This window comes from Glycine max, chromosome 3, assembly GCF_000004515.6.
Source record: "Glycine max cultivar Williams 82 chromosome 3, Glycine_max_v4.0, whole genome shotgun sequence".
Classification (NCBI taxonomy): Eukaryota; Viridiplantae; Streptophyta; class Magnoliopsida; order Fabales; family Fabaceae; genus Glycine; species Glycine max.
Genome location: NC_016090.4, coordinates 44806572 through 44829898, shown reverse-complemented (window position 1 = coordinate 44829898; position 23327 = coordinate 44806572). Strand labels below are relative to the sequence as shown.

At 31.9% G+C, this 23327-nt stretch overlaps 2 protein-coding genes across 5 annotated transcripts; both read left to right on the top strand.

Moving 5' to 3' along the window:
• Positions 1-4537: 4537 nt before the first annotated feature.
• On the top strand, positions 4538-8652 carry LOC100776872 (zinc finger protein GAI-ASSOCIATED FACTOR 1). The gene is made up of 3 exons (XM_003520757.5): positions 4538-4944; positions 6297-6693; positions 7445-8652. The coding sequence occupies exons 1-3, from the start codon at positions 4713-4715 to the stop codon at positions 8352-8354; spliced, it is 1539 nt and encodes a 512-aa protein (XP_003520805.1). The 5' UTR covers positions 4538-4712; the 3' UTR covers positions 8355-8652.
• Positions 8653-11623: 2971 nt separating this feature from the next.
• On the top strand, positions 11624-22655 carry LOC100813240 (acyl-CoA-binding domain-containing protein 4). 4 transcript variants are annotated; one of them, XM_026127951.2, is made up of 18 exons: positions 11624-12014; positions 12451-12521; positions 12786-12849; positions 12957-13028; positions 14052-14243; positions 14380-14457; positions 14644-14739; positions 14843-14909; positions 15925-15986; positions 16496-16635; positions 16963-17089; positions 17166-17280; positions 17842-17930; positions 18077-18160; positions 18253-18393; positions 19314-19454; positions 21843-21902; positions 22241-22655. In XM_026127951.2, exons 1-18 carry the CDS (start codon positions 11859-11861, stop codon positions 22430-22432), a joined length of 1947 nt encoding a protein of 648 aa, XP_025983736.1. In that variant the 5' UTR covers positions 11624-11858; the 3' UTR covers positions 22433-22655. The 4 variants fall into 4 exon arrangements, with proteins under 4 accessions (XP_025983736.1, XP_006577229.1, XP_006577230.1 ...); XM_006577166.4 differs by having other exon boundaries at positions 11626-12014; positions 18253-18420; XM_006577167.4 differs by having other exon boundaries at positions 11626-12014; positions 14049-14243.
• The last annotated feature ends 672 nt before the right edge of the window (positions 22656-23327 follow it).

Below are 23327 nucleotides of genomic sequence, written 5' to 3'. Positions count from 1 at the left end.
TTTGGCATAAGGGTCGAAGCTTTTTTGGAGGTATAAAGAAGGGCATAAATAAAGAAGTGGGTTGAATTTATAATGACAATGGTTTCATTTTGTCAATATATTTCATGGAGTAGAAAATGATCCTTAAACTTTTGAGTGATTGATAAATTTCATATTATCGACGTTTTGATGCTATTATTACCTTTAATTTATAAATTAACAAATAACATCATTATTTTCTGTTTAATTCTAATGAGAAAAATGATATATTAATTATGCACGGTTGTTGAGATCATGTTTAATTACACTACGAAAAATTGCTCTATTACGGTGGGACAATTACAAATATCACCTGTTACTCTGAACCCAATTTATTTCTAACTTCACCTCCTCTTTTTAATTGCAAAATTATAGTTTTATCATCAACCCTAACCACTTTTACTCTCTGATAACTACTAAATAATAATTGTACTATGATAATATAAAATTAAGTAAAATTATCTTTAAAAATAATTATTTAATAGTTATTTGCGTTTAAGTGTTAAAGAATTGATATTTCGTTAAATTCTGACTACATATATGAAAACTGGTGATGCTAAAAGCAAAAATATGAAAAAATAAAGAAAAGAAGAAATCAGCAAACAAGGCCTAGTCCAACGTCTCGCTCAACCCACAGCTCGCGTTGAGCGCGACTAGAGACAATGGCGCTAAGCGCGCAACAGACATTAAGCGGACAAAATTGAAACAGTTCGCGTTAAGCGAGTCTACAAAGACCCAAAGCCTATTTCAGCAACTATAAATAGAGAACCAGACTAAAGAGGAAAAATACACCACCTCTAGTAGGGGAAATCTTTCCTTCCTTACACCATTTTCTCCCTTTCTTTCACTCCTTTTATTCCACCAGTTCTCATACCCCATCCAGTGTAAAATCATCAATGTCCATGAGAGGCTAAACTCCTAGTTAGGGCTTGACAAACCTAAAAGCCAAAATAATGTATGATGTACTTTTACTATTTATCAATGTAATACCAAGTGTTTTATATCCTATTGTCTTTTCTGTTTATCTTTCGTGCATTATTCATCTTTACATTCTTTTAGGAGTTAGGTGTTCGGCAGAGGGTAATTTCTAAATAAGATTTAAAGAAGGTATGCATATATTAGTTTTAGGGATTAGACGTTCGACAGAGGATAACTTCTAATAAAACAAAAAAAATATCATGAGAAAATCATTGCTAGACATAGAATGATAATTTTATATCCATGCATTTTTGTAAACATCTAGAATTGAGACTTCATGCATTTTATTTGTTGAATATTTTCAAAGGCATTTGGGAGACAGAGAAATAAAATAAGCTTGTTATCATGGGATATCAGGCGCAAGTAAACGAACACTTTGAGATAAGGCAGGCTAGGTCATTATCACACTCTCAGAACTTATCTTTTATTCATCTTATCCTTTAGTTTTTTTCATCTTCTATTTTATCTTTAAATCTTTTATCTTTTCTCTGGTATTATTCTTTATCTTTAAATTGGGCGTGTATTAATTTAAATACAAACAAAATCCCTATAGATTCAACACTTAGATTTTCAAATACTTTATTACTTGTGACAAATTTGATGTACTTGCCAACTAATGAACAGTTAACACTCTCTGTTTTGGCATGAGAAAGGAAAGAAAATAGGTGAAAAGAGAAATAGTGACAAATAAGGTAAAGATAAAGATTAATTGATTGAAGAGAATTAGAGTAAATAAAGAGAAAATATTTGAATTAATATAAGTAAATTACTTTTTAAGCAAATATAATTTAAGATAAAATAAAAATAATATTAATTATTCATTTAAGTGAGAAAATAAATTAAAATTTGTCATATATATATATATATATATATATATATATATTCAAATTTAATATTATGGAACAAATTAATCGAAATTATCTTAAGCTTAATACAAATAATATATACATAATATTATTTAAAAAATTGAATTTTGATTATATAAAAAGACAAGAAAGCAGAAAATCAATGAGAAGTAAAACTAATATAGAAATTTACTAAGAAATTAATCGATTTTAAAATTATATTAGACAATTTTATTTATAAATAACGTTGAAAAAGAGGTTGTGATAAAAAAAATCGTTGAAAAAGAGGAAAGTCAAAAGTACACCGTAAGCATTAAGCATAAAATATAGAGTAAAAAATGGCGATTTTCAATAAGAAAACCATTTATTAATAAAAAAATAAAATATAGAATAATTTATTTTAAAAAATGAACATTTTAATATTTTCCGTGTTAAAAAATGAATACTTTAAGAAAAATACAAAACATTTTGTTCTGAAATAAACTGAAACAAAGACGTATTTTTGCATATAAATCTGGCTTAGTGGATTGTTTTCGAAAAGACTCGTTATCATAAGGTTATTTTTGTAATTACGTACCCATGTCAGATGGCTGGCACGCATCAGGCTAATGACATTTTTTTTCCTTAGAAAACTAAGTTTGATACTACGGCTGAGGCTCCAAAATTAAATCTATAATATAATTATATATATTTAATTGTGAATCTCACTCAATATTTACCTTCTTATATGACAGGTGATTATGACATGCAAAATTGTTTTAATATAAACTTTGTTATTTGATTCATTTCTTATCAATGCTAAACTATTTAAATTCTATAAATATTATTTGAATATTTTTTTTCTGTCACATAGAATAATACATTGATAAAAATTGTATATTTATTTTCCATCACATAGAAAAATATGAAAATTCTATTGATTGGATGTCCATATTTGATATAAGTTATTTCTAATTACATTCTGGTAAGTAATCCATAAACATTTAATTTTAAAAGACAACAAATAAAATTAGTAATGATTTTCTCATAATAAAACATAACTACATAAGTTGATATGGTCAACCTATTAGAAGACTTGTAATTTCTATATTAATATATGTAATTACAAAGTATCTCACCACAATCAACTTATATATGTGGTTTGTAACTCTATTAGAAGACTTGTAATTTCTATATTAATATATGTAATTACAAAGTATCTCACCACAATCAACTTATATATGTGGTTTGTAACTCTATGTGGTTTATTATTACTGCAAACACACATTCTAATAATAGTGAATTTATTAGTCATGAAGAAAAACATATACAATAATATGTTCTTGCTGACATGTAACCAATTTGATATATTATTCAATTTAATTTTATTAAACTAAAAAAAAAAACAAATTGTGAGACCTCAGGGTATGATAAACGGAAAAATAAACCAATTTGTTATATTCTAAGTGATAGGTAAAAAGTCCAAAATTTTATATATGTGGTTTGTAACTCTATGTGGTTTATTATTACTGCAAACACACATTCTAATAACAGTGAATTTATTAGTCATGAAGAAAAACATATACAATAATATGTTCTTGCTGACATGTAACCAATTTGATATATTATTCAATTTAATTTTATTAAACTAAAAAAAAAAACAAATTGTGAGACCTCAGGGTATGATAAACGGAAAAATAAACCAATTTGTTATATTCTAAGTGATAGGTAAAAAGTCCAAAATTTTATATATGTGGTTTGTAACTCTATGTGGTTTATTATTACTGCAAACACACATTCTAATAATAGTGAATTTATTAGTCATGAAGAAAAACATATACAATAATATGTTCTTGCTGACATGTAACCAATTTGATATATTATTCAATTTAATTTTATTAAACTAAAAAAAAAAACAAATTGTGAGACCTCAGGGTATGATAAACGGAAAAATAAAACAATTTGTTATATTCTAAGTGATAGGTAAAAAGTCCAAAATTTTATTGATATTATACATACTTCAGAGTCAAACAAAATCAAATGCAAAATGGAGACTTGGATAGGTTGGCCATTGTTAACAACAGTCCACATTCTATATGATTTGTGCTGCCCATGAATGAAAGCCTGGGTGTATTGATATTGTAAAAGTTACACACTAGTATTCAATTATAAACTATCAATTATAATTAACAAGTTATTAATTTTTATAATAATTATATTAAAAATATTTTTTAATTAGTTAATAATATATACATAGTTGTCCATATATCTATCAAGCTTTTTTAAATATCTAAATAAATTAAGCATTTAAAAATAGCCAAATAAGACCTAATATATGTATTACTTTTTAAATATATTTGGATGATAATTAAGAAACATGTGTATCAATTGGTGTAAAATTATTTTAATTTAACCAGTAATTTTGAATTTAAATTTTATATTCAAACATAATTATCTTAAGCCAAAGATATTGTCGCAGAAATTAGCAGTTAAATTTTCTATTTAAGCAGTAAATACTCTTGAGGATAATGCTTAGTGGCAAATTAAATGCTTAGAAAATTAAGTGAATAAGGATGTTCTCTAATTAGTATTTTAATATTTCAAGCAAATCTAGGAGTATATGCTTAGCTACAAATAACAGGTGCGTTATATATATAATAATATTTTATTACAGCTAATTAAATGCATATGTATTCCCGTATTCTTAAGTTATATATAAGCTCTCTCAGTCGCACTCGCCTCCACACACCATAAGAAGGAGAGTTTCGTGGGTTTTGTCTACATACCTTTCTTCAGTTTCACAAATCCCATCTTCTTTGTTTCAATTTCCCTCTCACTAATTTCCTTTTGCAATTAACAAGAAGTAGATCGAGTAGCAACAAATTCAATTCAATGTCAAACTCAAACATCACAAGTTGTGATAGTTGGAGATTCTCTACAGAGAATAATATTAATAGTGGAGAAGATGCAGCAGTAGCTGTTAAACAGCAATTGGAGATGCTTGGCCAGTTACATAGTCCAAATTCAAACACATCAACCACAACAAATAATAGCAATGGTAGTGCCTCAAACACAGATTCACAACCACCTGCTAAGAAGAAAAGAAACCTACCAGGAAATCCAGGTATCTGCTTTTCTCTAATTAACAACTATCTCAGTTTCTTAACTCTTTTTTTTAATCTCCATGATAATTACTAGACTAACGTCCTCTGGTTACTGGTTAATGGATGATAAAATGAATATTATTTTTCCTGGCCTGCATATTCTTAGTAATCTTGTTTTCATTTACTAAAATTTCAGGTATGTTTATACCTCTTCAGCCCTTCTCAGTAATTCTAATTAAAAATGAAATGATGTGAAGTTTAATTGATATATCATTGCCCAAAATGGGTTTAATTAAAATAATCCACAATCAGATAGGCCTCACCAAATTTAAGGATAATGGCAAGCTTAATTAATTACTAATTACTATACTTCAAGCTAGTATAAGATTTGATCTGTCAGTTGAATTCTATTCTCTTGAATCTTCTTTGGAGCGGGGAAAACGAGGATCTAGGGTGTTTTAATTCAAAAATTGAATAGCAAAAATGGTAGAATTATTGGTGCGTGATGAAGTAGTCGATCGAAAGAAAGAACCTCAATTATTGCCTGCAGGGTATCACAATCATTGCTGTTCACTGTTGACTTTTCCTCACTGCTGGCTTGATCTCCTACTTTTTCCTTTATTTTTGTTTCACAACTGTTTCAAGTAAAAGACCACATACCTTTACATATGAAAAATAAAAAATAAAAATAAATTCCTCTCTCATACCGGCTCCTTACTCATGAGTGTTCGGTTGACGTGTTTGTTTTGTTTCCTTGTGTTGGTGCGTATCAACATAAAAAAGAGAAGAGGAGATCATTGAGAGATATTTTGAATTTTATTCAAATTATAGTTCTGTTCTAATAAGTTTTTTCTTAAGCTGGAAGAAGAAAATAAAAAATATTTTTTTGTTTATTTATAAGTATTCATAAATTAAAAAGCAGCTTTTGAAGAATTTAAAATGAGATAATTTTTACAAATTAATTAATTTATGTGTAAGCTAATTTTAACATTATATCTATAAAAGAAAGTAATTACATTTTTTTTATATATTTTTTAACAGAAGTTTATTGTAAAATATGTAAAATTTATCCCAAGACGACTATATTGAACCTTTCTCTTCCGTTCTCTTTTTGTTTGTCAATGTGAACAAACAATCCACTATCACACATTCTCATCCTTATTTTGAATTGCATCATCTCCACTGTCTTCTTTTTTTCACTTTCTCACATTATCCCAATATTAATTTTGAAGAAATTTAGAAAGAAGGGTTTCGGTTTGCTTGCTTTCGGTGCATGTCAATTAATAATGAACACATACACTAGGACAAGAAAACATGTGCATGCATACACACATACATAGTTCAATTAATAATTTGTATGACGCTTGTGCAGATCCAAGTGCTGAAGTCATAGCTCTATCACCAAACACCCTAGTGGCCACAAACAGGTTCGTATGTGAAATATGCAACAAAGGGTTTCAAAGGGACCAAAACCTTCAATTGCACCGACGAGGCCATAATCTACCGTGGAAGCTGAAACTGAGAACCACGACTGATGTTCGAAAACGGGTTTATGTTTGTCCAGAACCCTCATGTGTGCACCACAACCCAGCTCGTGCACTAGGTGATCTTACTGGCATTAAAAAGCACTTTAGCAGAAAGCACGGCGAGAAGAAGTGGAAATGTGAGAAGTGCTCAAAGAAATATGCTGTTCAGTCTGATTGGAAAGCCCATTCGAAAATATGTGGAACAAAGGAATACAAATGTGACTGTGGCACCATCTTTTCTAGGTTCAAATTTAATCATACTATATAATATCTAATATGATTATATATATATATAAATATATATATTATTTGATTCATGAATATTAATTAATTCATAATTTGTGCACATGTTGCATGCAATATATAGCTTGGTCCTCCTCCTCCACAGATAAAGTGTACCATGTTCGACTTTGACCACGCACGCCATTAGTCATTTTCATAATTACTTATAATCGAAAAATTGTGATACATATAGGTCAGTCTCATCTCTTTAATTAAATTCATTTTGGCAATAAATTGGTTCTCTCTCATCCACTATGTATCCTATTCTACCACGGCATTTATAATTGAGTCACTAGTACTACATATTTATAATGTATTTCCAGTCAAAGATTCAACGTCAAGTCTTTTTGTTCAATAAAGTGATGCTATTGTTAGAAAGAAAAAACAAACAAACCAGTGATTTGACCAACCAGAAAATGAATAACCATGCATGAGTGATTGTAGTAAAATTTGAGTGACCAATCTCTAAACTTTTAGTATCATTTAGCATTTTTCTATTCCATAATATTAACTCCACATGCATAGTGTTCATACAGAATTATCAAGTTTTCACTGTGCTCGTCATCGTTTTAATTTTTTTTCTTCATCTTATGTCCTTTATCTATCTCAATTCGTTCTACTCCCATTATTCTTTATGTTAATTTCTGTTTATTTAATTGATATTTTAGTGCACAAAAAATAACTCACTCCATGCTTTATTTATGATCTGCAGAAGAGATAGTTTCATCACCCACAGAGCTTTCTGCGATGCACTGAGTGAGGAGAACAACAAGTTCAACGAAGGACAATTGCCAAAGATGCATGGTTCAAACTTGCAACCACCAACAATAATCCCAAACCTAGTTGCATCATTACCAATCAATGGCGCCAATAATCACAAGCACCCACTATCACTCCCTCACGACCTCATGACAACAATTCCCGCAAAACCCTTTAACAACAACATGGCTGCAGCATTCACGAGAAGCCTTTCATCCACCTCTCAACTAAGCTCAAAATCACCAAACATTAACATGTTCGAGGAAAATGGTCTCCTTTCACCTCACATGTCCGCCACAGCATTGCTCCAAAAAGCTGCAGAAATGGGTGCAACAGTGAATAGTAACAGCAACAACAACAGCATGATGATGAGTGGAGAAAAAAGCTTTATTAATGTCACAAGCATGGCACCACCATCATATGGGATCATGAACCCCAACATGCACAACGGTCAACAAGACTTGTCTCAGTATAATTTCATTGCCAATGGGGTGGTGGATGGTGGTAGCAATGGCATGGGAATGAGTGGTTTGGATATGTTTAATGCTATATTGGATCAAAGTAAGGCCTTGTCGAAGATCATAGAGCAGAACAATCGAAGCAGTACTTATAATGGTGTTTTGCATGCAATGAATAATGGTAGGTCAAGTGGTTCCATTGAAGTTGGTGGAACTAAAGAGAGTGAAGATGTGATGACTTTGGACTTGTTGGGGATAGGAGGAGGTGGTGGTGGTGGTGGTGATGGTAATTTCTATGGTGGTGATCAACAGTTAGAAATGGTTGGTGGAGATGGAATATGGGGAAATTGGTCAAATAAGAATGCAGGGCTTGAATCATTTTCAGCAACAAACAGCACCATATGAATGATACTGACCTTGCTGGGGGGAGGGAAGAATAATTTGCATGTCTCTTCTATTATGGAAATTAAAGGTGGAATTTTCAGCTTAGTTTGGTTCTATGAACTAATTAATTCCTTTTCGACCATATCAAACTAGTAGTACACTGCAGAAATTAATCGTCTACACATTAACACTGATTGGTTTTCCTGTGACAAATCAGTGTGTGGACACTTTAATTTGGTCCCTTAAATTAGTGTTCATCAGTATCTTTAAATGGCGAATAATCAGAAGAATTGCCCTGCACATTTAGTTAGTTCAATGTGCACACTTCGACTTCACAGCATTTCAATTTCAGTCATTCCATTTTCATATCTTATTAATAAGAATGGAATATGGCAATATGCTGAAAATTTGTAGCAACGTTAATTTGTGTATTAAGTTGGCCATTTATGATAAGACGATCGAAATGGTCCAGATTTAGTTAAGTTCTATAGAATAACATGTAGCAGTCACCACGTTTCAAACTTGATAAAATAACATTATAATAATTTTTATTAGAAGTAAATTTAATTGATCAAAATGTTAAAAGTAAATTTTATTTTTAACAATAAAAAAATATTATACAAAACATTTTTTCTACTATTCAAAAGCACTATGTAAAGAATAACATTCTAAGGAAAAATAAATAAATAAATTTTTAAGGATTAAAATACAAAAATATAAAAAAAGATTTGAATATATTTTTTGTTCATGTAATTTATTATTTTTTGTTCATTTTTATCTCCACAATTTTTTTATTTTAATTCTTATAAAATGTATTTGTTTTATTTTTTGTCTTTTAAGTGTTTTAAATAACACTTTGAATAACAATAAAGAAAATATTATCTAAAACATTCTAATAAAATAAAATAAAAATTTATAAGGATTAAAACTTGTAGGAACAAAGATGTATTTAAAAAAAATGAAAAAAATCCTAAATTAGAAGGAAAAAAAATTAAGTCACTCTAAGTTAAGCACCCTATTTTTTGCTTTCTGCACTCCCAAATTTTGTAATATTTCCTTGCTTACCCATCTTTCTCTCCCCTCGTTCACCCTCTTCCTCTTCCTTTCTCCCATGGAATTGCACCTCCTTGTTGACACCACTGCGGAATCAATCCCTTCCCTCCTGCCTCTCCTTCCTCGCATCACCCCCACAACCTCCTTCACCTTCGGATTTGGGATTCGAACTTATGATTTCATATTACTCATGAATCAACCATCATTTTGTAATTCCGTATTAGAAAGCTAACCTTCATAATTCCGGATAACATAATTATGGTTCCATAATTATGGCTTATAACTTTAGTATATGTAAAAATGTGAAATAAATACTTGGAGACAAGACGGGGAAACTCAACTCCCAACAAGGATTATGACTATGACTCTTATATTTCATCCCTACAATAGGATAGGTAGTATATTCAAGAAGTCAAAGGTAGGACAAAAGACGACAAAATCTGTAGTTTAATTATCTTTTTAGAAGGCAATCTATAGTTTAATTATGAATACTGATTATTGTATTTATTTTAATATCTAAAATTATTAATTAAATGAATGTGATTTTAATTATTAATATTATTAAATACAATCATTTGTTAATGTTTAAATATATTTTTCGTTCTCACATAATTAGATAGATAAACTTTTCATTCTTGTAATAATTTTAGTAGTGTTACATTGATTATAAGTATAATTAATTATTTTTTTTTAAATATTATATTTATATTAATTATATGAATAACTAATATAAAAAATCATAATAATAAGTTTTGTTATAATTGAACCTTGTTCCGATAAAAAATGGTAATTTTTACTGAGAGGAAAAGATATTAAATTTTTTAGAGAAGAAAAACATATATGTCCAATTTTACCATAACAAAAAATGCATTTTAGTGTTTTGAAAATTACAACGATTGTTATTTAATAATTTTAATTTTTTTCAAACTTTCATCTAGCAATCAAATGACAAAATAATTTATCCTTTTAACTATTTTTCTCATTTCTACCCCCAATAAGCCTACGAAAGTGTGTATTGAATTAAAATTTTAAAAAATTATTTAGATATAAAAAAATCATGTGAGTTTTAAAAGATTTTGCAAGAATGTAATGATTTTTAAGATTTTTTTAAAGATTTTTATGAATTTATAAAGTATGAATTTGTAAGATTTAAATTAGATTTTAATGAATTTATAAAGTATGAATTTGTAAGATTTAAAAAGATATAATTTTTAAGATTTCAAAAGATTCTGTGATTTTTTTTAAATTAAAATTATTTATAAAAATTTACAATTTTTTTCTAACGTAACACTCTAAATAAAATCATCCTATACAAAGAATTCTAAATGTATTATTTAACATGTCAATTTTCTCTAACATATTCACAAGCATAATATATTTATTTTCTTTTAATTATTAATCATGTTAATTGTATAAAAATTACATAATGTCGACCAATAACATAAATATTTGTAATCATTTCTATAACAACAATCTCACCAAACAAAAATATATGTCCAGCAATTGTTTTAAATCCCATTTATAGATGTGCTAAAATATCATTTATATATTTATTCACTTATACATAAATCAACTTCTCACCTCCTTTAAAAATAAACATGTAATCAAGATATCCCAAATTCAAAGAATTGCAAAAGATATCTCATAGAACATGTTTGAGGATAAGTTGTCTTTGGATCAAAAGAGTAAAAAAAATTATGAATATCTATTGTTTTCAACAAAAAAGACAAATGATTATATATGATGAAAAAAAACATGTTAATAGGCAAGAAAATAAAGAAAAAAAGGTTCCGTGAACTTAATAGTTTAGGTAAAATTGTTTGATATCTATTTTCTATTAAAAAGTCTTATAAAATTAATTAAAATCCATCTTTAAAAAGAATCCATCTAAATATGTATACTTTTGAATATAACTTTTTTTAAGTTATAAATTTTTTTAATTGAATATCAATAGATTTTATTGAATTACTTAAAAAATCATAATAATTTTAATTAAATACCACCAAACTTATTTCTATTATTTAAATTTTTTTATTACTTACAGACCTTTTTCTAAAAAAAAAACTTTTAAAATTCTTTAAAATCCTAATTAAATAAACCCAAAGTATCTTAAGTATTACTTAGAGAGAGGAAGAAAAAAAAAAAAAAAACTAACAAAAACCGAAAGGTAAAAGAAAAAAGAAAACTATTGAGCATGCAAAGTTATAACACATTTTTCTTTGCCTTTAAAGCATGTCCCCGTATTAAAAACCCCATAAATAAGAACAGTGGCGAAAGAGAAATTAACAGAAGCTGGGGGCATATGGCTATATGGTAAACTTGGTACAGAATCAGAGTGGATCTGCGCAGAAAGAAAAAACTTGATATATAAGACACCAGCAGCTTCCTATTGCATTTGCATCCTCAATCTCAATCCATTTATTTTGTATAAAGTGAAGCGAATTGGTGGATCTGAATCAGCAGCAGAGGGAGATGGCGATGGCGAGAGCAACTTCTGGTCTGCAATACCCAGAGCGGTTCTACGCTGCGGCGTCTTATGTGGGGTTTGATGGATCCTCTCCAACCAAAACCCTCACCTCCAAATTCGCCAAGTCCACCGCTCTTCTTCTCTACAGCTTATACCAACAGGTACTTACTACCTTCTAGATCTGCTTTTTCTTCCTTTTGCTCATTCATTCATGGAAAGTTTTTTTTTTTGTTGCCAATTGCCGTGCATTGAAGTATTTGACGTTGATCTATGTGTTTTTCTTTTTATACAACTCAATGGAATTGCTGTCTACAAAATTATGTAGTTGGATAAACCTATGTTTGGATGAAATGCGTATGATCATTATTTTGCTTGAGGTAGAGGCCTTAATTGACAAAAGCTAGAGATAAGAGAACTCACGGTTTAAACTTGAAGGAATTATGAAATGATGATGGTTTACTTGTGTTTCCTGCCATTCTAGCTTCTTCAGCCAATGGTTTGTTTAGTTATTCTTTTTGGTCAGGTGTACTGATATTTCTGAAATGAAATGGAAAAGTTCAAGTTCATATTGATTTATTGGAAAAATTGCTATTTCAGGCTAGTGTAGGACCTTGTAACATCCCAGAACCCAGTACATGGAAACTTGTGGAGCATAGCAAATGGGCCAGGTTTGTTTGCTTAAAACACACTTGGTGCTTTTTACTTTTTTGTATGCTGTTATTATAAAATATATACATATGCATTTGTGTAGCATTAAGGTTTTACCATGCTAGACTTTGCATTTACATTGGGCAGATATTTTGTCGTGAATACTACACTCTTTTATCAATGTGATTTTTTTTTATATATAAATAGTACTTGTAATATGCACTATTGCACTCCTACTCTAATTTCGTTGAGTATATTATTAAAAGTAGTAATTATTGATGCAGTTGGAACCAGCTTGGAAACATGTCCTCCACTGAAGCTATGCGTCTTTTTGTAAAAATATTGGAGGTCATGCAAGTAATTTTTATATAATCATTCTTCCTTGGTGTGTCAAAGAATGTTTGCTGATTGTGTTTTTTCTTTCTTTTTTTTTTTAAATTTATTTTGTTATGTAGGAAGAAGATCCTGGTTGGTATTCAAGAGCATCTAACTCTGTTGTAGAACCTGTCATAGATGTGCAAATGAATGTGAGTGTTATTAAGGCTATAAGCTATATATAGTACCGAGTCCTGTTCTTGCTATGGTGTTTATCTCAAATGGCATTAATAAGTTTTGTCTCTACTAGTACTTATGCTGTTGCTTGCAGTGACCTTTAATTGTTGTATGTTTATATTCATGAATTATATTCAAAATTAACTTTATAGAGTAAGCACTGAGTGATCAGAACATGGTCAGTATTTGCTGTCAAATAATTTTTTTTAAAAAATCTGTTCTCTGGCAAATAAAATTTGGGATATTTTATAATTTCCACATTGCGTTCTTACTACCTTTCACCCTGGTAGGATCCAAAATAACAGAGACAATAAAAATAGAAATAATGAGAGGTTTTGTTGTTGATGAGGAAAATAAAAGAAGAACAATCTCAGCTGAGACGTTTCCAAGAGCCCGGCTCTTTACAGAGGAGAAGTCTCTCTACAGTGGCTCCAGTCCCAAAGCCAAAACCCACCACACAATGATGCCCCCTTCCCTTCCCATGATTACTCACTCACTATAACAGTATAACTAACTCATATGCCTCACACACCATGTATTCCACCCACGTAACCAACTCCGCACTCCAAAATCTCTCCTGCCAACTTATCATTCTTCTTGCTCAACATGTAAAAGTGTAGGATTCATTGCATTGCTTTGGGCATCCTGCTAGAAACTTTCCATATTTTAGGTCCATAAGAGAATTGGCCAATGGGGCTAGTATTCAGGTCCCTATCACACCCAATATGCGTGCTCACAGTTCTTATACAACTCACTTAATTCAATGATTATGTTGCAAGTCATATACAGGATTCCATGATTTGGCTTTTAGTATTTGATAGTTAGGTTTAGAATTTAGATTAATGTAAGAGGCATGTCAACTTGAAGTTGTGCCTACAGAATTGCAATGAGAACATCTTCATCTATATTCTTATCCACTTTTGTTGCCATTGTCAAAGTTGTAATTTTTCCCCCCTTTTTTCCTGCTTTCCAATTCCATCTTGCTGGTTTGACAGCAGAATTCCAAAGTTGAACCAGTAATTGAGAATGGGAACTCTTATCCAGAGACAAAGACTATTTCCACCCAAAATGGAAGTGAAGTTGGAACACAGGATAAAGATATTGTTGTGGAAGGCTTTGGTTCAGTTGAAGTATATGATCAATGGATTGCACCTCCAGTATCTGGAGGAAATCCAAAAGCCCGATATGAGGTATTGGCTCTTGTGAATTGTAAAAATTATATAATTCCATTCTTCACTAGTTTTGTATTTTATGCTTTATGAGTTTTTTTCCTCTAAACTCTATTAGTTTTTTTCCTTCCTAAGTCTAGTTTGTTTAAATGTTCAGCATGGAGCTGCAGTTGTGCAAGATAAACTGTACATATATGGTGGAAATCACAATGGTCGATACCTTAATGATCTTCATGTAAGCATATGTTCAATATATCCGTTCCATGAGTTACAATTTATCTTGTGAGGTTGATTGAAACCACCAATTTTGGCTAAGTAGCTATATATCTTGTGTTTTGGCAGATCAGTTTTTTGTTATCTGCCTCTCAAGTTGACTAAGTTATGTGTTGTTTCTTTTTGAACTAAATGGAAACAAATACAGGTTTTGGATTTGAGAAGTTGGACTTGGTCAAAGATTGAAGCTAAGACTGGAGTTGAGTCCCCAACAACTTCAATCCCTTGCGCTGGCCATTCTTTGGTTCGTATTGAACATAAAACTCTGCATAGTGCCATAATCTACTGCTGTGTTCAATCTGCTTGTAGTTGGCTGCTACTAATTCTGAAATTTTTTTGCACTACAGATTCCATGGGGAAATAAGCTTTTGTCAATTGCAGGGCATACAAAAGATCCTTCTGAAAGTATCCAAGGTATAATAATAATGTCATTATGTGTTATCTTGAATTTGGATTGGGTGACTGGGTCTAACTCAAAGCCCCAATGCTAGCTCATACATAAGGTGAGCATTGTCCAAGTCTTTATAAGCTGTATTTTGGCCATATCTATATTTGATATGGGATCTCAACAAGTTACTCCCTCTGGGCCTTATTATAAGGTCCAAATTAAAAGTGTAGCTTGGTCCTTTTTATGAAGTCTAATCTACAATTTCCCATGCATTAATTATTTTTTTCACAAAAATGCGCTTCATTAACATCAGTTCTAGAATGACGTGATAGCAAAGAAACATAACCCATTAATGTTTGTTAGTTTTGTTTACAATAGTTTTGGAAAAAACAAAATACAAATTTAGGACAAATTTAATGGTCTCAACTAAATTAACAAAATTCCTTATTCTGTGTGAATTAGTTAATTGGACCTTATAATAAGGACTGGAGGGAGTATCCGTCTTTTAGGGCCTGACATCATATCTGTGCATAAATAAATGAGGAAATGGGATGCATGCATAAGTTTTGTTTAGATTTTTTTTTTGGGATAGGCCAAGAAGTTTCATTTATTCAAAATTTGGTGAGAGTGATAGGCATAGTTAAGATAATCTTACTCAAATTGTGTTCTCTATTCATTTCGGTAAACTAAAAAACATGATACTGTCACTTCATTCACTTTAAAGGAAAAACCAAGCAAAATTGGTGTGATGGTGGTGATAATTTTTTTTGCATATTTAAGTTAAACATTTGGGCTACATGTTTTGCTTAGTAATTATCATTTTTTGGGCCTTAAAAATATTTCTTTAGTTGAACATAATAGCTTGTAACATTTTCCCTAATTCATTGATTTGATCTATGTTCATTAATTATGCATCACACTGATTCCTGCTCCCCTCCTTGGCTCCCTGCTCCTTTTGTGGTTCCTGTCCTACTCCTGTTTGCTGTATTTTCTATTCTGATTGAAACTAACTATCTGTATTACTAATAAATATTATGACAGTGAAAGAGTTTGATCTTGAAACAGCTGCATGGTCAACTCTAAAGATTTTTGGGAAAGCTCCGGTATGTATCTGTTGTTATTTTATGTTTAATAACCCCCCCAAAAAAAATCTCTTAGAAGTTTAATGATATCACATTAAGGGTATGTGACATGTCACATGCATTTTCTTAACAAGAGATTGTTAGGATATAAGGAGAAGAGAGAGTTAGTTAGGATAGTTAGACTATTAATAGGTTAGTTAGTTAGTTAGAGGGGTTTATTAGATATAAATGGGGGAAGAAGGATAGGAGAGACGAGAGAGGCAGATTTTTTGTCATTGTAAATTGAGCATTAGCTCTTTGAGAAAGGAGAAATCCTTTGCGAAGGGGAAACCCTTGGAGGAGAGTATTCTCTCCTATTTTTCTGTTCTTTTCTTTCTTAACAGAGATGCATAGGTTTTATGGTTTTTAAACACACAACAGTAGTTATCCCTCTCTTTTTCTTTCTTTCTTTCTTCAGTTCTTTTTCATTTTTCTAAATAAAAATACATTAAAGGTCTGTTAAGTTCTTTTCAATCATGTATACTTTCTAGGTATCACGCGGAGGCCAATCAGTGAACCTTGTAGGGAAAACCTTAGTAATTTTTGGTGGGCAAGATGCTAAAAGGACTCTCTTGAATGATCTGCATATTCTTGACTTGGAAACCATGACATGGGACGAAATTGATGCTGTGTAAGTAGTTTTCTGGAACAATGCTTTGATTCCTTTCTATCCCCCTGGTATCTTATTTTACCTTTTCTATGGGGAGGAGGGGGTTATATGGTTGGGGGAATGTCAACAGTTTTATGTTGTAAAAAAGAGCAAATTTGTCATAAAAACTTTGTTCTGTGGTCATCTTTGTTTATGCCATGATCTGGTTATGATACATAATAAATTATGTTACTCATTCTCATCAGCAGTGAATATGTGTGATTTTCCTTTTCCCATGCCAATCTAAAGAGAAAAACAAAATGAAAAAAGAACACCTAGGTTTGGTGCTAACTAAGTCTTAACTGGCAGTGGGGTGCCACCTTCTCCAAGGTCCGATCATACTGCTGCTGTACATGTGGACCGATACTTACTTATCTTTGGTGGGGGTTCGCATGCAACATGCTACAATGATTTACATGTTCTTGATTTGCAAACTGTAAGGCCATTGCTTCTTCTGTTAGGTGGTGGACTGGAAAATCATCTCCATCTAATCATTTGTGTGAACTCTACAGATGGAATGGTCTCGCCCCACGCAGCTAGGAGAAATACCATCACCACGTGCTGGACATGCTGGTGTGACAGTAGGGGAGAACTGGTTCATTGTTGGTGGTGGTGACAATAAGAGTGGTATGCCTTTTTGCCACTTAAAGTCGTACTTTCTGCATTGGGGAATGATTTTTCACTGTAAAAAATATTGCTTGATATATTGAACAAATATTATTTGAACTTTATGAGTGTACAAGTGTATGTTGCGGGTCAAACTAAACTAAATCAAGCAAACAATTACTCTATGAGATCATTTGCTTATAGCTCCATTCCCCCAATTCTTTGGTTTCCCTCTGGTTTTGGATATTTCCTGCATAGATGGATGTTAATAAACATATTTTGAAGATAGGGTAATAGATAAATTTATGGCACTGAAAGGACAGTAAAGGGTGTAAAAGCTTTGTTAATCAAGCATACTGTTTTGTTGTGAAAGAAAGTTATATAGGAACCATTGCCATTTTATTGGAATCACTGTGAAGATTAATAACTTCTGGGGTGGTTATTATATATCTATATGACTTGGTTGGTTTCCTAGGTTGTAAATTTACTGATTATTTTGGATTCCATTACATTTCTGGTGCTCTGTTTTTTTTTAAACTATATATCTCTTTTACTATTTATATATTCCATGTTATTCTGCAGGGGTCTCTGAGACGGTTGTACTGAATATGTCTACACTGACTTGGTCAGTGGTAACTTCTGTTCAAGGACGAGTTCCGGTTGCCAGTGAGGTACATTATTTATGTATCTTAACAAGGTTGCATGTGATAAGAAATCTAGCTAGATTACTGATTCTTGTTAACTGCATGCTATGGTGTAATAAGGTTATGTTTCTAGTGCCATCTGATTAAGATAATTAAAATGTTCCCCTTTGCAGGGATTGAGTTTGGTTGTAAGCTCCTATGATGGTGAAGATATACTTGTATCTTTTGGAGGGTACAATGGACGTTACAACAATGAAGTAAATATTATTTCAAAATTTTGCCTCGCTTCTGCTCTCTTTTGCTTTTGTTTTATCTTTCTCCCTCGTTTGATTTGGTTTGCTGCCTTTAGGTCTATGTTCTTAAACCAAGCCACAAATCAACCTTGCAATCCAAAATAATTGAAAATTCCATACCAGACAGTGTTTCAGCTATCCCAAATGTCACAAATGTGGAGTCTGAATTTGAAGCAGGCCATGATGCTGATCCACCAGTATGTATTATTGATGCTGATCCACCAGTATGTATTATTACAAAGGATTTACATTATTTCTTTCTGGTTTTAAGAATCCTCTTGTTTCTGTATTTAGTTTTGTTAATTTTTTTTACTGTGGTGCTTTATTTTATAAAAAAATTAGTTCGTAAATCTGATTTAACAAGATATCTATTTTCCTGGCTGCATGCCTTTGTCTCACAGTCCAAGATCTAAAAACTTGGTATATTCTTCTGTTTCAGTTTTTGTTCTCTTGTATTTATAACCTTGCACAGAATCTAGACTATATTAAAGATTTTTATCATCATCCTAGAACTTGCAATGAATCAATTCCCTTACATACCCCTCAAATTAGCCTTCAACTCAACTCAACTCAACTCATGTAGTTTTAAGCCTTGAATTTGTCATAAAACCCTGATCCTAGCCTGCTAAATTATTAATCCTTAGTTTCTGTCACTTTAACTATCATAGAGTAACAACACATTATGCCCATGTCATTGTGTCAGTGAGTGATTTTTCTCTTATTGCCAACATAATGAACAAGGGAAAATAATAATGAAAAATCAGTTGGGAGTACATAAAAAACTCCGAAGTTCAAACCACATAAATACATTAATACGTGCAATTATAAATATTTTATTTCCCTCCTCAAGTAGCTGATTGAATTGAAAATTATGCTCATCCTCAGATTATAAGTCAACAATTTTTAGACTGTTCTCCTCCAATCTGTGGTTGTGGTACCCTTTTATCTCTTGATTAAACGCTGTTAGCCTCCAGGCCTCCAGCATGTTATTCCTGTGTAGTTCATGCCTATGGTCTTCATTTTGTAACCCCAAAAGAACAGATCATATTCTGCACTTGTGCAATTTCGCTTTCTTTTCCCTGCCGGTCATTGCTTTCATATTTTGGCTGTCATACAGAAATCCAAAGGTGATCTTGTATCAGTCTTGAAGGCTGAGAAAGAAGAGTTGGAGTCATCACTGAGCAAGGAGAAACAGCATGCTCTTCAACTAAAGCAAGATCTGGTGGAAGCTGAGTCTCGTAACTCTGACCTTTACAAGGTAACTACTTAATAGTTGAAATTCCTTTTCTATTTTGGAAATTTGAATTAGTCAGGAATGGATTCAGTTCAGGAATCTAGCAGGAAAATGGGAAAAGATTAAAACTTTTAATGATTAATATCAATAACAATTAGAAATTAGAATTCTGGAGAGAAACTATCCTATTTTTTTTTTAGCTTTGAGCGACAGGGCAACACTCCCTCTGTTATCTGTTAAGTATACGTCCAAGGTCGTACACGAAAAAATCCAAAAAAACAGGGTTTTTCTAATTCGCGATTTGCTCCATGTTTTGGCCACCAAAAAAAATTTCAACCCTCCTGCAGTCTTGGTCAGCCTCCTCTGTGACTGCTGGTAGGTTTTTTTTTTTTTGTGGCTGCAGAAGACTGTTGACGGTGGCACTAAACCCTACCTGGCTCTGATGTCATGTAAAGAGATAAAGAATGATAAAGAGAGAATGACACATGAGTAAACTGTAATTGGGTGCTCTACAATGTGTAGCTCACCTCATATTTATATTACTGGGTTTTAAGTGTATACAAGCACTTGGGCCAAGCCCATATACATACTCAAACCCTTTTATTATAAGTAACTCCGACAGAATCTAACACCATTATTTGTGACAGAATATTATATTGTTTGATCAAGGTTTTTGAACCCCATTCATCGGGAAAATGCTTGGTTCAGTTGGTTGTAGTATTTAACTATTTATTGATGAGGTCTAAACTATATCATTGTTCTTAAAAGGTCCTTGTTAGATATCTTTATGGTAATTAGACAATTCTAGAATTTATGTAATTATGGTTATTAGGAAAATATTTTCTCTCTAATTATTATCCACTATGTAATAATACACTCTGCTGTGTACATTGACACATGGATTCAGTCATGTCTTGCTTTTTCCTCTTCTCAACATGGTATTAGAGCTTCACCTGCAGTTTTGGGAATAGACCCAAAAGGCAGTGGAAAGACAAATATAGTAGGGAGGATATAGACAATGATAGCTTAATGTGACACAATGGGATTGCAAGTAGAACAAATATTTTTCCAAAGAGCAATGGGAAGATTAGTGTCTGATGAGAAGAATGAGTTGGGGCCAGTGGTGAGTCAGAAGTTATCCCGACGTCAAGTAGTGGCACCGAAGGAGGTGAATGGAGCCAATGGTGATACACTTGAAATGTATAGGTGGAGGAGTTGGATTCTCCCATGGGTTAGGTGGACCTGTAGATATATCTGGTAGGGTTAAGATGATTGAAACTGGAAAAGGAGGAACAGGAAGGCAGAAACAAACTTAGACTCAAAGGTGGAACCAAAGAAAGGAATAGGCTTAAGAAAGGTAACATCTGTTGAGACTATGTAACAACTACTTAGTTGTTTATGTTGCCAACATTGTTATTACAGGTAGTGATCACCATGGCATCACCCAGTTAAAGCAGCACCTATGTCACCATTTTCGAACAAAAGATCTGTTACTTCTTAGGGATAGAGGTGACGCCATAGGTAAGAAGATAAAGGCCATACTCGAGTTGTGAGATATTCGGATTCAGATTGGGCAGGTTCTTCCACTGATAGGGGATCCACCTTTGGGTATTGCATTCTTATTTGTGGTAACTAGATTTCCTGGAGAATTAAGAAACATAATGTTGCACAATACACAGTGCAGAAGCAGAGTATTGAGCCACGACTTCAGTCACTAGTGAACTTTTTTGGCTCAAACAATTGCTCAAAGAACTGAAGCTTGGAGATGTTACACAAATGACGCCCATTTGTGATAATGAGTCCCGCTTTGCACAATGTTTCAAATCCTGTATTCCATGAGAGAATTAACTAAGCACATTGAGATAGACTGCCTCTTCATTAGGGAGAAGATCTTATCAGGTGACATCACCACTAAATTTGTTAACAACAATGGCAATTTGGCATATCTTCACCAAATCTGAAGAGTTCTCAAATTGATTCTACTTGAAACAAGCTCAGTGCGGATTATTTATACGCTCCAACTTCAAGGGAAGTGTTAGATTTTGTTACATATCTTTAATGATGGTAATTAGGCAATTGTTGGATATTGTTAGATATCTTAATTTTGGTAATTAGACAATTTAGGATTGTAGAATTATTTATTTTCTGTAAAGTTGTGCCTTGGTGACTTGTTGGTCATGGGTTCGAATCCGGAAACAGTCTCTTTGCATATGCAAGGGTAAGGCTGCGTACAATATCCCACCTTCGCATAGCGAAGAGCCTCTGGGCAATGGGGTACGAAGTTTTTTTAATTATAACCCACACTATATAATAATACTCTCTGCCGTATATATTTGACATAAATTCATAATGTCTCGTTTTGTGACTTGTCTTCTTTGAACTGTTCTTACATTTGTTGTGTTAATAATGCAGGAGCTCCAATCAGTTCGTGGTCAGCTTGCATCTGAGCAATCGAGGTGTTTCAAACTCGAGGTATCCATTAATGCTTGAGTGTTTTTGAAATGGATTTGGTGTTTTGGTAAATGATTGAATAAAAGTATATTGGACAAACATGGTGCACCATTCATCTAGTCAATAACCCATTCTTAAAGTAACTATTCATGTGACGTGAATGTAATTTTTTTTAAAAAAAAATCATTATTTTCAAAACTGGGTGTCAATTTCAAGTTTTCAATAACTTATGACGAAACTGCTTATAGGCAAATTCCTCTTTATAGTGATCTAATTTGCCTGTTTAGTCTGCTTTATGGATGAACGAAGTTGGATTTTTTTTTTTGAACCGAATAACAATAATATTTTTGAGAATGCAGGTGGAGGTTGCTGAATTAGGTCAGAAGCTCCAAACGATTGGGACATTACAGAAGGAGCTGGAGCTTCTCCAGCGGCAGAAGGCTGCATCAGAGCAAGCTGCCTTAAACGCAAAACAGAGGCAGAGTTCTGGTGGCGTGTGGGGTTGGCTTGCCGGTACTCCTCCCCCTAGCCGGAATGCAGATGATGCGTGAACCTCTTAACTGAATACCAGTGCTACATTACTTTTGGTTTCATTCAGCCAATTTTATTTCCAATATTTACTGTGTATTAATTCAGTTCTTTTTTATTGATGTAAATAAGATTTAGCTTCTATTTGGCCAAAGGATTTTCCACACCGGAGAATGAGGATCATGGTATGGTATAGTGCGTGTTACTCCATTTTTGCTGATGATTAAAGTGAGATACATTATTGAATGAATTATTCTTTTTTTTTTTGTGAGAGCCACTACCTTAATACAGTAGCATTTTGATTCAACCCATGTTTCCTGTTTGGCGAAAGCTAGTAGACGAAGGTCAATAAAGAGTGAGGGGAAAGCAAGGCATTTTGGCACAACGTGACTAATTGATTTTTTTTTTTTTTGTCTTGTTAACCAGTGCATTTCGTCACTTTAATGCATGGGTAGAAAATTAAAAGAGAAAAAAATTATTAGAAATTGTACTTAAAAGTTATTGTCCAGTTTACTAAATAGATGTGGCCCAATAAATAATACTTAAAGGGCACTGATTAACTTTTTTTTTTTGCCTAATCTTTCGCTATAATTTTTTTTTAAAAAAAAACATTTCAAGATTATCTTCTGAATGATCTCCCAAATAACGCATTGAATGTATTCTTTTTTATAATTTGTATGACTCAATAAAGTCATTATTAAATTGAATCCATAAAAAAATATAATTACTTTAATAGTGAATTTTAAAATTAATTAATTTACGTGCACTATGTATTGTAATTGTGATTATAAAAATAAATTGATTTACATATACTACGTAGTGTAATTGTTGATCGATATTGTTTAAATTATATACTGTTAATTAATTTTATATAAGTATCCTATAATACTTGACTCGTACGAGGAGAGACAATTGTTG

What these genes read in the sequence shown, in the direction of transcription:
- LOC100813240 (XM_003521651.5), top strand. Translation starts at nt 11,859, where the DNA reads ATGGCGATGGCGAGAGCAACTTCTGGTCTGCAATACCCAGAGCGGTTC. An exon ending in TCATAGATGTGCAAATGAAT is followed by an intron (nt 13,029 to 14,048) that starts GTGAGTGTTATT and finishes CTGGTTTGACAG; the next exon opens with CAGAATTCCAAAGTTGAACC. An exon ending in TGGTGGTGACAATAAGAGTG is followed by an intron (nt 17,281 to 17,841) that starts GTATGCCTTTTT and finishes GTTATTCTGCAG; the next exon opens with GGGTCTCTGAGACGGTTGTA.
- LOC100776872 (XM_003520757.5), top strand. Translation starts at nt 4,713, where the DNA reads ATGTCAAACTCAAACATCACAAGTTGTGATAGTTGGAGATTCTCTACA. An exon ending in AAACCTACCAGGAAATCCAG is followed by an intron (nt 4,945 to 6,296) that starts GTATCTGCTTTT and finishes ACGCTTGTGCAG; the next exon opens with ATCCAAGTGCTGAAGTCATA. An exon ending in TGTGGCACCATCTTTTCTAG is followed by an intron (nt 6,694 to 7,444) that starts GTTCAAATTTAA and finishes TATGATCTGCAG; the next exon opens with AAGAGATAGTTTCATCACCC.